Below are 15,193 nucleotides of genomic sequence, written 5' to 3'. Positions count from 1 at the left end.
TTTTTTAGATTTATTTTATTTTTTCATTTGGAAATGCAGCCTCTCGCAGTCGTGCTGTCACAGTTAAAATAAGGTTTAAATTACAGGGCTGGCTGTGGCTTTTTCCCTTTCTTTCAGAATTTTTGCCAACTTGCAATTTACTTAATGAAATCCTGCTATTTCGTTTAACAGGGATATTTTTTGCAGATGTTGATTTAACCCAGCTTTATAAAATATGTGAACTGTGCAGTTTCTTTCCTATTTTTAACAATTTAAGGATTCTAGTGCAGGAACTTGACAGAGTTTATAACGTCGATAGCATTGGTTTGTTTGTACCTTGCAAATACCAGGGTTGAATGATGAGGCTTTCACATCATCTGCAGCCCCATCGGAAATAGTCAGAAATGTTGCAATAATGAGCAAAAGTTGTCCAGAGTGGGAACTGTCTTGCTCATTGGAGCTTTGTGATTGTATTTCTGCAAAATATCTGACCCTGATTTTACGCTCAGTTATTCTTCAGGTTTTGTGCAGGGTAGCTCTTTGCATCCATGTGAATACTTTATATAGATTACATATATAGAGAGAGAATGGAGAAGAGAAATGGGTCTGGTTTAGGTTGCTGACAGGCTGCTTTTTCGTGTATAATACCAGGCGTATTTCCCCCCAGTATGCCTTACTTTATCTTTTAAAATCAATTTCTCTTGAGGGGAGGGGAAGAATTTGGTATTTCTCTTTCAGTGCTGGGCTGTGTTGATGGGTGTGCAGTCTTGAACTCATTAGCCATAACGAAGCGTTCACATGCTCCGTTAATCTCCCTGTCCTTGATTTACAAAGAGCCCGACCTGCTCTCCTTCCCATTTTCCTCTCAATGGGAAGGTCGTTTACTTTGGTGTACTTAATTTACAGAGTTTATAACTGCGGTCTGTGCATTCCCCCCCTGAATCGTCTTGTGGGGGAGTTGCAACCATGAACCTGGCATAGGTTGGTGTCCTGAAAAGGTTATTTTTAGCTTTAAATTTCAGCTGCCCTCTGAGAAAGATGAGAGCTTGCCCAGGAAAGATGGGAGGGTTTTTAATCTGAACAAAGACCCTGCTTGAGCTCTGCTCATACACCCACAAATTATTTTAGCTGGGTTATATAGAATGAGCGTTACTGGAAATCAGGAGACCCAGAGCTAATGCTGGCAGTGTCTCTGCCGTGTCTCTGGCTGGGTCCCTGCTATAACTCATTAATCCCTTTCTCTTTGTACATCCCGAGTGAAGCCGGAGTGTCGGGGTGTCTGGGATTCATATTAGTGCGGCAGGACAGGATGTATCCCACAGAGTTCTGTGTGTATTTTGGTATTTTTCTATCCCCCCCCCCCCCCCTTTTTTAAAAGAAACTGTGGTTTTTAAAAATGAAAACAAGCCTGTCTTGGCCAAGGAGGGTAATTAGCATGAGTCACCTCCACTCTCCGTGGGCAAATACAGGGTTAGGAATTTTGTCATCTGGGAGATGACTGTGAAGGTGCTTTCGGGGACTTTCAGAGGCCACACATTGCTGCCTTGCCATGTTGCAGTGATGTTTATGAATGCTGTGGATTTCATGCAAATACATCGGTTTTCATCCCCCATCCCCTGCTTATCCCTTGCACAAATTTTCTTGCTGTTCATCCGCACTTTAATAGGTTCACAGCGCCATTCCAGGGAATATAAAAACACGACAATGTGTGTTTGGCCCTTGGGGCTCACCTTCTCCCAGGCTAGCAGAAATGCATGCACTGTACCATATCCGCTCCTCTGGGTTGCCAGTTTGTGTTTTTTTACAGAAAAAGGGCCGGAAGACCCCTCCCGGTGCATCCACCATGGCACCCAAATGGCGCAAGCGTTATTATCCACTGTGTTCCTGGTGGTGTAGGTCCTCCTGCAAAGGAGAAACGGCCAGAGCAGCATCCTCACTGCTTCGACTGTGAATTTGAGGGACCAACTATGGGGCTTAAATCCTGAGATGCTTAAGTCATTGTTTAGTCTTTGCTTTAAGTGGGAGTAAGAGCCCATGGATGCTGGCCATGAGCGGTTGTCAGTGGAGCGAGCTGCTTGCTTGGAGTAAGGGCTGGAATAGACCCAGAAAATGTTTACACATAAATACATGAACTAGCTATTGGAAAATCTGGCGTGTGTGGGTGCGCACGCATGGACGCATCCCTCTGCACGTTCCTCCTGGCCCGGCTGCGGCCATGCAGACGTGCGTGAGTGTGAGAGCAGGAGGGCAGGAGCCGTCCCTGTGCTCCTTTCCAGCACTGCAGGACCCGAGACCTGCCTCTGCCTCTGGGCTCTCCCCACGACTGCTCACAGACTCCATCCCCATTGCTTTGAATTCCTCTCCAACAGATACAAGCCCTAAGACTTCCCCATACAGGTTTATCGTTTCAGCGTGACCAAATTGGCTTGCACACCAGAGGGATTGTTTCCTTGCAAAGGCCACGCTGGCACCCAAAATCCTTTAATTCCCTGTAAAACTTTGGCAAATCCACCACGAGTGAGGACTTGAAGCAACCGCAGGCGGCGTGACATGGAGCCGTGGCTCCCTGTCTTGTGGCGCTTGCTCAGACAGCAAGTCTCGGGGAGAGCTTTATCAGGAGAAGGATCTTGGGCTTTGGCCAGTGAGAACAAAGCCTGAATTTCCATTTCACTCTCAACCCCTGTCTGCTTCCCATATATGTGAGGGCACTGATACCCTGCTGAAAAAAAAAAAAAGCACCTTTTTTAAGGATGCTGGGGGAGAGTTATCAGGCGAGGGGAGGCATCAGCCAGAGCCCTTTTGGGGGTCAGAGGATGGGTTGGGATGGGGGACTCACAGCCAGTCCGGGCACCAGCAGGGATTTGGGATGAAAGCCCAAGATTTTTCTTCTCCCAGAGGTCCCAGGCTGGGGTCTTGTGGCTGCCCAGTGCCAGACTCTGCACCCAGCTGGCCAGGGAGGAGCAAAGCAGCTTATTCCCAGCCCATAGGGGAGAAAAACATTCAATGGGCTCCTGCTTGTGGCCCCCGGGGGAGCCTCCCCGGCCCAGCACTCCTCCATCACAGCTTGTTTTCCAGGTTGGCAATAGTTCCCTAAAGCTTTCGCAGTCCTTGATACTTGCAGTTGTATTGGCATTGAGCCGACAGACATCTGCCTTCAGTGCCTTGGTCTTCTCTCGAGGATGCTGCTTGTGGCTACGTGGCGTCCTTGCTTCAGAGAAATCAGGGTGGCCTTGGGTTTTTTCAGCCTGCTCGCTGCTTCTCACATCATCTGCCTCTGCTCTGAATACCCCGCGGCTTGTTCTCAGGCGCAAATCCGACAGAGGTGTGATAGCGGGGCGAGGCTGGCTTCGCTCTCGCTCCAGAGGGAACGGCTCCGGCTGGAGCGCAATTGCAGGCTCTCAAAATATATCCGACGGTGACGTTTTATTTGGTATTGCTTTGATTTTCCTCCCAGGGAAGCATCTCCGCTCATTTTCTGGTTAGTAAAAATAGAAGGGCGCGGCAAAGCTGCTGCAGTCACAGCCTGCTTCGTTTCCCATGTCCTGTGCAAGCTCTACAGCCCAAAGTTTCCAGCTTTGGTGGTGTTTTGGGGAGCAGGTTTTGCACGACCAGCCTAAGACATCTGAAGGAGGCCTTGTGTAGGGGAACTGCTGAGCATTTGCCTTCTGGAAACGGCAAATTTGGTTGTTACCAGAGGGAGCTGAGCTGTAATTTGGGGCTGGGGCTGTGCTGAGAGTGGTGTGAGTAGGTGATGGTTTGCTGCCTGGCTGTGTGCCCTTTGCAGGACAGCTGCCTTTGTTCGGAGGAGCTCAGTGCCCTTGGTTTATCTAACAACTGGAGGGAAAAAAAAGGCCGCCTTTTTTTTTATCCGCTGCTTTTCTCCAGAGGAGGTGTCAGTGTCAGGTGTCCTGTGCTGGGTTAGTGGTCCTGCTACCACCAGCGATGCTCCAACTCTCTCAGCGGTGAGTGGGGAGGCTCGAGCATCTTCAGGGGCACCTCTGCAGCTGCCTCGGTGACATCCTCACCAGCTCAGCATCTGGCTTCCCCAAACAGCTCCATCACCTCAGTGTCCCCTCCACTCCTGCAGAAACCCCTTCATTTAATGCTGGTGTGAACCGGGCAGGGCTTTGGTTCAGTTACACACTGAGCCTCCCACCTCTGGACCATCACCCTCCAGTACGGTGATTCCCAGGCTCAGCCGGGAGCCGAGTCTGGCACCCAACGTGCTCTGCCCGAGAGGCATGATGGAGGCGGAAAGTGGTGTTATTCCTGTTTCTCTTCAGAGGGACCTACTAATTAGTTTCTGCTTTTAAAATGCTTTGAAGCGCTCAGCCGAAACTTCTCTGAGTGAAAACTATTATTATTTATTTATACCATTTTCCAGAGTCTCTGCTCCGCCGCGGGATGCTCCGATTTGCCTCAGCTCTGGTCACTGAGCAGATTTATTTCCCTCCCCGAGGGCAGCGATCGGGATTTCTAAGAGCACCTAAAAAATTGCTCTGCAAAGCCGAAACGGCTTCGAAAGGCAGAGGAGAGCTCAGGAGGTCCCGCGGGATTTGGCCGGCCTAACTTCTGCCCACCAGCCCAGCCCAAGTCGGATGCGGTTGGCGTAGCCAGGATTGCAGGAGGCGGCCCCCGGATTAATTAATAGCGAGGGCTGGCACGGTGCCAGGCGGGAGCGGCACAGGGAAGGGAGCGTTGGACCTTGCAGCGGCTGCTAAAAGGGAAATCTGCCATCGGGTGATTTATGGGGTGATTTCTCCCGGATTCTCAGCGTTTTTCAGGCTCTGAGAAAAAAAAAAAAAAAAAGGGGTTGCATACACAGTTGTTTGGAGGAGCTGAAAATGTGCAAGTTCTCAACCTAAAAATGAAGAAATGGGATTATTTTTTTTCCCCATTTTTTTTGTCCCAGCATCCCCCACCCTCGCAGTCCTGCCCTGCAGAGGGCATTTGGGGAAATGAGCCTTCTCCCCTCCAAGTGTAGTCGGTGCCTTGCCCAGCTGGCAGTGGGAGGCAGAGAAAAAAGCCAAGCCCAACTAGATGATGCTCAGACCATTTTCAGCAAACCTCCCAATTTGACAGAAAATCAGTTAGTGGAGACTTTCCCCCTCCCTTATCCCCCATATCTTTCTCCAGTTCGTTTCTCTCCCCATTTTTTTGGCTGGTGGGGGCACCCACGGCCAGGCAGTAGGGATGCTACGGAGGCTCACGGAGGTGCCAAGCACGACCCTGGGATTTTGCTGGGCTTGAATTTACCCAGGGCTGTTTTCCAACAGTGGAGAAGTCTCAGCCAAATTCTGGTTGATGACAGGTCTGGTGCTTTCATAATTGGCAGCCAACGTAGGTGATTACGTTTTGGGCTCCTTTTGAAGATGTATTTACATTGTTGTGTTAACTTTTACATGCTAGGTATAAAGCGGTTACATGCACAGCCCAGGAGCTTAAAAGCGATGAATGTGCCTGTGAAAGCTGTGAGCAAGGGAAGCTGAGATTATATGGAGACTGTTTGACTCAAAAAAAAAAAAAAATCACCTAAATCTCTAAAAACATTGGCCTTTAGAAGTAATGCATAAAAATGTCAAGTGAAAAATACCTGAGTTGGGCTTTTCCAGTTTTCTTACTTTCTAGGACTTTTCACCCTTGGCTGAAAAGACCTTTGTAAACCATGCAGGGGAGCTGGAAGAAAAAACCTGCTAAAATACCTTAAAATAATGTTCTGGACTGAGCATTTAATGGCCAGAGAAGGTACATTAGAAACAAACTTCTTGAATTTAGCTTGAAAATAAGCTAACTGATGATGACTTACAAATTTCCGGGCAGAACTAAACATGGCATGTGTTTTTCTTTGAAGGATATGAAAAAATTAGCATGAGCTGATGATTTTGCAGAGTGCTTTCTTTTATGCAGAGAAAATTGTTTTCATCCTAATTCTTGGCATTGGCTCCTGCCCTGTGTTGCTTTTGTTTCTTGGGCTGCCATGGAAATGTCCCCCTTTCCCCCCCAGGCCTCTCCACGCGCCTCTTCCACCATCTCTGTTGCTCGTCAGACCCTTTTTTGAACTAATTTAATTAATTAACCCAGCGCAAGTGTTCTTCTGAGTTAATCATCTAGTGGGTTAACAAATTAAATCATCTCGCAGAGGAGGCTGGAGAGCACCAGAGCTCTGCTCCAAGGTAAGGGCTGGAGGAGGAAGGGGAGGAAGATGCGTCCTCCGTGGTGGGTATGGTGGGAGCAAGGGCTCTTTTGGGCTGTCTTTGGTGCTGGTTTTTGCTGGATCTGAACTGGTCTCCATGGCTGCACGACAGCCACATCCAACGTGAGGAGCGTGCCAGGAGCCGTGCTGGGGTTGGAGGAGTTGGGACCCCGCCACAACAGTGGTGACACCAGATTAATCGTAATAGAAATCATACTCTTGTTTTAGAATTGAGGTATGAGCTGGACTCAATCTTTAGGTCTCTCTCAGCAGAACAAAACAGAAGTCTGGGAGAGAGTTTGATGCTCTGCAGCATGGGGAAGGTCTAGACTCCTGTCCCTATGGCTGACCTTGGTCATCGTCTGGGGAGCTGGTGACAGCTTTCCAGGGCCTCTCTGAATCAGGGAGTAAGTTTGTCGTGGTGAAAGCTGGGACATTAAAGGATCCTCACTTGATTCTGGGCCTTAAGGAAAAGGTCCAGGAAGAAGCCTAGGGCTGTCCAGCTTCCTGCTTGCACCCAGTTGTCATCTCCTTGCACGAGCCCATTGTCCTGCTGGAAATACGCACCTTCTTGCTTCATTGGAGAAACCAAGAAGGGATTAGAAAAGGGGACTAAACTGTCCTTGTCCTCATCAGGACTTCCCCTGACTTTCACTGCGAGGGACAGCATGGAGAACCTCCTGCTGCCTGCGCTCCTCTGGTGTCCTCCAGGGCCACTGCAGGATGACAGCCCAGCTCCTGCCCAGCATCCAGCATTCATTTGCTGGTGGGCTTGGGATGTTGCCTTAAATATATATGGTTGAGCCAACGTTGGAGCACTGCCATGGGCTGGCAGAGCAGCTGCTGGCCAAGATGTGCCTCACAAACTCCTGCGGCTCCTCCAAGGGTGGGAAGGTGCCTTCAAAGTCCCACCTCACTGCTCCCAGTGAGGATGGACAGACAAATGGTGGCCAGTTTGTGGCCCTGTGTCCCCAGGGCATCTGCATGGGGGACCCCCATGCTGGGGACAATGCTCAGCTTCTCCCCGACCCCAACAGGCAGGGTCTTGTGCTGGAGGTAGATGCCATGGTGCTGGTTGCAGTGTGGGGGCTCCTGGAGGGGTGCAGTGATGCATTCCAGCTGAAACTTGTAAGGCAGAGGTATTTTAAGTGTATTGGCTTAACGAAAATGGTTGAGAGCTTTGCTGGGGAAGATTGACAATTAATTTTTTTCTTTTTGCAGGGCCATAAAAATTCCATTTCTGCTGTGGAAAGTTTTAACCCCTTCCTTACACTGGAGTTTGTTTCTAAGGGTATTAATGGGGGATTATTTTAAGAAATGGCTCCCTGGTGAACTGTTAAAAGATTTGCGTGTTCTTTGTGCTGGGCTTTTTATCTGGACCTTGTTCACAGTGGCCTGTGTATGGCTGTAACCATCCTGCTTCCATGCTCCTGTGTGTTGGGTAGTAGAAGCGTGCGTCTGTGCTAGGGCAGAGGGGAGAAAAAAGACTGAGCAAAGAGTCTAAAGTGGAATAAAACTGAATGGAAGGACACTGGCCTTTGAGAAGGGATGTAACTGAGCTCTGTGGCCAGAGGAGCATTAGGCTGCCCTGTGACACAGGAGTATGGGAGGGTGGGACATGAAAATGGGCCGTGGGCTGAGTCGTGGGGACAGTTTTAACTATCCCACTTCATTTCTTCAGGTGCCCAGATGGGCATTGGAGTCCCTGTCACATTTGGAGAGTGCAGTGATTTTTTTTTTTTTTTTTTTTAACATGCATCATCTTCGCTGTGGGCACCTCTTAAATGTGTTTTGAAAAGCTGTGAGCGTGGTTTGGGGTTAGGTGGGGAAGCAGGGGCTGGCATCACTCATTGCTCACGGGGGGTCTGTGTGGAAACACGGTGCCACTTGCGACTGTTTCCTCAGGAGTCTGTGCAAAAATGGGAATGTTCCTCAAAGCACTGCAGCAAACTTCCCTTCCCACCCCCGTTTCCTTAGGCAGCAAGATCTTACTTGCAGCCATGTATTGTGGGGGCCATTTGACCTGCTGAGAAGAGGTTTGGTGGCTTTGGAAGAGCCAAAGCATGAATCGGAGATATTTCATGTGTTTTGTGATCTGCCCATGTTTTCCATCCTGCTTTTAAGTGCAGCATCAAGCAGTGGGACTGTGCAGCATTTTGTTTTGGAAAAAAGCATCTTTCTTTTCTCTTTTAATGCACTGCTTTGAACTTTACTGGCATAAAGCACTGTCAAATCACAAATAATCTAAAACTTCAAGTTATTTTCTTTACCTCCACACTCTGCAGGGAGTGAAAGCAGCAGTGCTGCTAGCGCTGTGAGGTTTTTATTCCTGTACCCAGATTCCTTTTGCCTGAGCCGTGCAAGACTCTTTTCCCATTAAGTTCTGGTTTTGATTCTCCGTCTTGCTTCCTATCTTGTTTTTTTATCTTAAATTGTTTGAATTTCCTTTTGGATGTGTCTGCTGCGAGGCGTTGCTGCAGTGGAGGAAACGGCGACTCGGAGGAACAAGTAAACAAGAGCCAGAGTTTCAGCCCGTCCATCTGATCGATAAAGGTGGCTTTGATGGAAGAGATAGCCCTGACGCCAGCCTAAATGTAGCTGTTAGAAGTTGTAGCTGCCTACAATGATAGTTGTTAAAAATGCGTCATATACCATCGAGGGAGGCACTGCAGGACTAAAATATTTTTCTTTCTTCAAAAAGAAAGCTAACAAGCCTGCCTCTGTTCCAGCAGAAAGGAAAAAAAAAAAAAAAAAAAAAGCTGATTTTCTTGTCTGTGCGTAAAGGGCAGCGTGGAAAAAGAGGAGGAAAAAATGGAATATTTATTTAAAAGGCAGAGGACATGCCTTTCTGCCGGCCGCCCCTGCTGTCTGCTGAGTGGTAGCGGCTAATAGCTGGAGGCGAAACTAATACTTGGCAGGGGATAAGACACAGCACAGGCCCCCTTGTATTAGGGGCTTGCTAAAGTGCTTGCTTTATGTCAGGGCTGCGAGATGAGTTCATCTTTTCAGGATTTGGTTGAGTGCCCTGGGAGATAAAAGAAGGCAAAGGAACCCACCGCTGCACGGAGAGTGGGGCAGGCGGCAAGGGCAGCAATGGATGGGGCTGGGGGAGAAGAGGAACCCTGCCAAAAGCTTTCCAGAGGCAGAGAGGCTTTTCAGATGAGCCTATTAACTGTCTCCTTTTGGGGTGTTTTAATTGCCTGCGGGCCACGGGCAGGTTGCTTTTGCAGCTGGTGCATGTTTTTTAAAGCCTTTCTTCACCCCCAGCCAGGGAAAATGGGTGGGAAGGAAGCTTTTAGCTGCTTGATGTGCAATTACCTAAAACTCAAGTCCTTGCCCATTTGAAGAAGCACAGGACGTCTCCAGGAGTGCTTTGAGCTGGCAGAGCTGTCACTGCCAGGTAGGAGCTGTCATGGGGTGACAGAGATGAGAAGCACATTGACAGGGAGAGATTCACCCCCTGAGATCTGTGCGTGTACGGATGGACTGAAGCTCACGCCATAAATTGCGTGGAAGTGATTTTAGTAAGGCTATCATTTCAGATGCGTGAAAGCAGGAGGTGTAAAAAAACCTTCCCCTGTTTTCAGCATGTGTGTAGATTTATGATTTTGCCAAAATACTTGCCAGTTCCTGGAAAGCAGAGATGGCACCAGGGGTGGTGGCACCTACAGCGAGATGTTCTTGTAGAACAGACACCGGTTTTCCCCTGCTTTGCTTTCCCCAACTAGGTATGTTAGTTTGCAATAAACCATGGGAAACACCTATTTAAATATTTATTGCTGACTGTTCCCCTAATTAATTCAGCTGATGAGGAAACTTGAGTTTTGAAGTTGTCTCATTCTTAGTCTGTAAGGGAAATTCGGGGGCTGAGTGGTAGTTTCTAAAAAATGTAATAACAAAACCAACTTACCTAATGGGCATGCGGGGCTTTGTGGAGGTTGGGAGGTTAAACAGATGCAGAGCTCAGTAATTGCTACCAGCCTCTGGGCCTGGCAGATGAAAAGCTCTGAGCTTGTCTGTAGCCCTCCAGCATCACTCGAGTGGGACAACAGCAAAATTTAGTGCTTGAGAAGAGTTTTGGAAAGGCACTGGGGGCATCTGAGCTGCCTGATGTCCCAGAGGAAAGATCACTGTGGAAACTGGATGCTGTGGAAGATGTACCTGCAGGTGTTGTGTCATTTATGAACTACATCTTGTTTCACCTCTTAAAAGAAAATCTGGAACTATTTGCCATAGTGCATTTTAAAGAGCAGAATGCACTGGCCATCTGCATGGTGGTAGACCAATGAAAGTTATCAGAGAAGGTCAAAACGTTTTCATCCGTGCCAAGCTGTTGATTTCAGGGGTTTGTACAGATGTAGCTAAGGATGGTCTTGCTTCACTAATGTTCAATTAGATAAGATTGTTTGGGTCAGATCTGTGTTAATGCCATAAACTTGGTTAACATCATTTTTGCAGCTACTGCAGAAATACTGCAGAGAGGTTCCAAAAGTTTTTATCACGAATTTCATCAAAGTTTCTGTTCTTGGTGGAGATCTTAGTGCATCGTATTGGCACTAGGGAGCTGGGGGTGTTCCTAACCCAGAATTACATTTGAATCTTCTCTTCCTTCCCTAAAACTTCACATTCACATGGCTGGTGCTTTGCAGGGCATCATGAGATACTTCAGGAAGAGTCAAGTCCAGTTGTCAGTATTTAATGATGTGCTTGGGTACAACATACCCGTCATGCACTTCCCGATGAATTCATTGCCCTTTCAGAGCAAGTTGGGCTGTTCATTTAACTCCTGACAATCCAGGAGGGTCATTTCAGATGGCAAAGGAAATACAGTTATTGGCTATACAGTAAGAATGGGGAAAACCCTTTGTTTTTTCTGATTTTTGTCGTTAGCAGAGTGCAACATTAGGATGAGCTTATTACAAAGTGACTCTTGAGTGGTTTCCACTGAGGATGGCTCAGAAGCACGGAGACACAAAGACCCATTGGTGCCACTGGGGCATGGTGAAGTGTCCCACCTTGCTACAAGGCCTGTGGCTGGGGGACAGGACCTGCTCATTGGGGCAAAGAAACCCAAGTTTGACTCACAGAGCTCCAGGATGCTGCTGTTGCTCTGACCAAGGGTCTTCACCCATTTTCCGGCTGTGCAGAGCCACTAACTCTGAATTTAAGGGGCACATCTCGCCCAGTTGTGTTCAGCAGGGCTTTCCCCATGCCTTCATCACCTCCAGTATTAGGGGGCATAAAGCTGTTGGCTTGCTCCTCCATGGAGGATTGCCGTAAATGCAGGGAGGTGGTGTTGCTTTTCCCAGTGGGGTTGAAGTGTCTGATTGCTGCGGGGTTTCCTTCCCAGTTCTGGATAAAATGTGCATCAAACCAAAAAAGGAGCTGTTGGTGGCCATGCTGGGTCCTAAAAATCATTTAAACAGATGATTGGGGAAAAAGGGGCCAATCTGGCGTTTTCGGGTTGTTTAGACCTGTGACGGGTGAAGGGGTCGGTGCAAGATGATGAGCATTGCCCACAGCAAAGGGCATCCCACTGGTCCCGCTGCCTCCCCACTTGCCCAATTACCCCCCTTTCCCCCATCTTCCTCCCCTTAAATTTGTATAGTTACAACTCAACTTAAACTCTAACAAAGCCGCTTAATTCAAAGATCGTTAATGGGGAGGAGAGCCAGGAGAGCCCCTTCCCCTCCGGGGTAATTTGAGCCTGAAAAGAAACAGGGCTGTAGGGCTGCGCTTGAAATCCGGTGTGTCAATAGGGTCTCTGAAGCAAAATAATGGCATCACCCCGTGTGCGAGTTAATCGGACATGATGGCACGAAGGCAGAGGGGTCAGCAGGCCGCAGGCGCGTGATATATTGTCAGGGAGCTTAATGCCAGGCATGAAGTAGGGCTGACTCGAAGCAGAGCTCCTTGCTTGGAATCCCAGGGTGGTTTCTTGTTAACTGGTATGGTAGGAGCAGGAATGATGTTGAGCAAGAGGTTAATTCTCCGTCTTCAGGGCTCCTTTAGGGCTGAGAGTTCCCATCTTCCTTCTGGAGGCATCATAAATTAAACAGCTTTCTGGCAGTCTGCGTCCCTCCCATCTTCCTTGAATGTAATTCCTAGAAAGAAGAGACATTGTTCTGGAGAGAGTTCCAGTGGCTTTGTAGGAGGACATGTATAGTTCGTAGCAGCTACTCCCCTTTGGCACGAAATGCCTCCTCAGATTTCATGTTCCCCATGGGAACATCAGCATCGCTGTCAAAGAATATTACAGAGCAGAGATAACTGTCGGGTCAGTCATCCAAGCACTTCATGGACATCCCCTGTGTGTCAGCTCAACACAAGTTGCCCTTTGAAGATGGGGGTACACCACTGCAGTGGTGCTGGAGGAACTTGGGACCCTCCAAGCTCGGGGGTGGCTGAGTTGCAGTGGTACACTGTCTGTGCTGGCTCTTGGTGGTAGAGATGCACATATCTTGAGTACCCAGGGTTCTGGCTGCTGGACACAGGACTGAACATTAAATTAGAGAGAGAAAGAGGCATTGAGCACCATGGAAGCTGGTGGGTGGCCTGTTGGGTGACCAGCCTTTGCTTGAGCTTTCTTTGTTGGTGGCATTTGACATAATTGAAGATGGGCTTTGGGTTGAACACAGGTTTTGGGTTGAACACAAGTTCAGTTCCCATGTGAGCAAACCCGATGGATGGGAAGAGCCATTTGCTTATCCTCCATACCTGTCTTTTCCCAGGCAGTCACAGCAAACCCTGACTCTTCTCTGCTTTCCCCCACAGATGCCAGTACGTCGCCCGATGCCGTGAAGAGGAGCCATTGGTGCAACGTGGCCTATTGGGAGCACCGGACGCGCGTCGGCCGCCTCTACACAGTGTACGAACAGTCTGTCAGTATCTTTTATGACCTACCTCAAGGAAACGGCTTCTGCCTCGGACAGCTAAACCTGGAAAACAGGAGCGAGACTGTGAGAAGGACTCGAAGTAAAATCGGTTACGGGATTTTACTTAGCAAAGAACCGGACGGTGTGTGGGCTTACAACCGCAGCGAGCATCCCATTTTCGTCAACTCCCCAACACTGGACATCCCCAACTGTAGGACTTTGATAGTGCGCAAGGTGATGCCAGGCTATTCCATCAAGGTGTTTGACTATGAGAAATCCTGCCTCTTGCAGCACACGGCCGATCTGGATTACGCGGACGGGCCCTACGACCCGAACAGTGTGCGGATTAGCTTCGCCAAAGGCTGGGGACCATGTTATTCAAGACAGTTTATCACGTCGTGTCCTTGTTGGCTGGAGATTTTACTCAGTAACAATCGATAACGGTCGGCCTCTGACGAAAGGAAAAAGAAAAAAAAGACACAGACTATCCCAAATATCATCTACCTAGATTTAATATAAAGTTTTATATATTATATGAAAATATATATTATACTTGTAATTATGGAGTCATTTTTACAATGTAATTATTTATGTATGGTGCAATGTGTATATGGACAAAAAACAGAAAATGCACTTTGGCTTATATAATTCTTTCAATACAGATTTTTTTTAAAAAGAAAAATTATACAGCAAAAATAGGAGAAAAGCCTAATTTTGATGTATGGTTTTTTGAAATATTATTAATACCCAGACAAAAAGCTAATACCAGTCACTCATTGATAATAAAGTATTCGCATTATAGGGGGGGGGTTTAATTGTCTTTTTTTTTCCCCCCCCGATTGAAGTCCACAGCAGTGTCTGCTCAGGTGCTCTGCAGTCAGGGGGGAGTTTCCAGAGGGTCAGCTGCTGTCTCCCATCTCAGCCAGGACCCTTAGAAAAACAATAAATGAGTTGCTGGAAGGCTGCAGTTGTCTCCAAGAGGAGGGTAAATGAGGACACTTTGAGAGCCAGGGAGCAAACGGAGGAGGTGAGGGGGAAACCTCCCATAGCTGTTCTTGCTCAGGGCTCTGGGATCTCTCTGATAACACAAAACATGATGGGGACATTGTGAAGATGAGCGTGCATGTTCGCGTTGCTGCAAATTAATGGTTATCAGTACAAATCAGTGCTGGTGGGAAGAGCAGAATGGATCGTGGCCCTAAAAGCTGCCCAGTAGGACCAGTTTGCATTATCAGCTTTGCACAGGGGTTGTCTGTGAGTCCAGTATCTCACAGAGATATCTGATGGTTGAGAAATAAATGGTGGTTTTGGACAACTTAGGGTTGGGTGGATCCTCAGTTGGAGACACTGTAGCATGGCCTGAATTTCGGGAACCTCGCCAGTAACTTGAAATAAGGCAGAGGTGAGTCGGATGAGTTGTGTGCAGGTTTGTCCTGTAGATCTGCCAGTCTGTCATCCAGGCAATAAACCGATACAGAAGTTTGGGAGATCTTTTGAAAGAATATGTTTGCTCTGAGGAGCAGTTGCGGCCAGAAGTCCTGGTCAAATGAGCTTGTCTCGGCTGATTTAGTCTCTGGAAATCCTGGATAAAATCAGGCACTTTGCTGACTTCGGTGTGAGCTTTGTTGCTGTCAGCGCTGTAGCACCCATGCGCTTGCATAAGGGCAGGTTGGATGTTTTCTGGCTTCGCTTGGTTAGTGAAGTTATTTATTGCCAGTGACTAGTGTTGCCAAGACTTAGAGTTGTCTTACAAATCCCTGTACATTTGATTTTCATAAAGTCCTGGCCTCTGGAGTCCAGTGACTGCAGAAGCACCTCAGCTTTCAGTATTACAGAGGATGTTTTTGTAGCCCTCATATTTGCAGAGAAAAACATGCAATGAGACCTCCTCAGTGGCTCGAAACTCAGAGAGTAAAATAGGACATAAACTTACTATTAAAAAACCCTCCTGACACGTGTCAAGGTCAGGCATTTTGGCAACTGGACTTGGTGTTTCTGCAGCAGCCACAAGCGAGGATGGGGAAGGTGGGGACCAGATCCCACTATGGAAGGGAACTGCGTCCCGCCAGGGAAATGTGCAGACCTGGGGTGGACGTCGGGGAGAGACACGAGCAGGGAATGTTGCAATGACATTTCCGCAGTCATT

At 48.1% G+C, this 15,193-nt stretch overlaps 1 protein-coding gene across 1 annotated transcript in view; it reads left to right on the top strand.

The window, feature by feature from the left end:
• SMAD6 (SMAD family member 6) overlaps nt 1-13,848 on the top strand; it is a 44,048-nt gene extending 30,200 nt beyond the window's left edge. Inside the window, exon 4 of the mRNA XM_074836850.1 lies at nt 12,947-13,848. Within this exon, the coding sequence (XP_074692951.1) occupies nt 12,947-13,488 (542 nt within the window). The 3' untranslated portion in view covers nt 13,489-13,848. The remainder of the gene's footprint in view (nt 1-12,946) is intronic.
• Nucleotides 13,849-15,193: the final 1,345 nt, after the last annotated feature.

The sequence above is a fragment of the Strix aluco genome, chromosome 12 (assembly GCF_031877795.1).
Source record: "Strix aluco isolate bStrAlu1 chromosome 12, bStrAlu1.hap1, whole genome shotgun sequence".
Taxonomy (NCBI): Eukaryota; Metazoa; Chordata; class Aves; order Strigiformes; family Strigidae; genus Strix; species Strix aluco.
The sequence above is the reverse complement of the archived record's forward strand: the minus strand, read 5'-3'. Positions and strand labels throughout refer to the sequence as shown.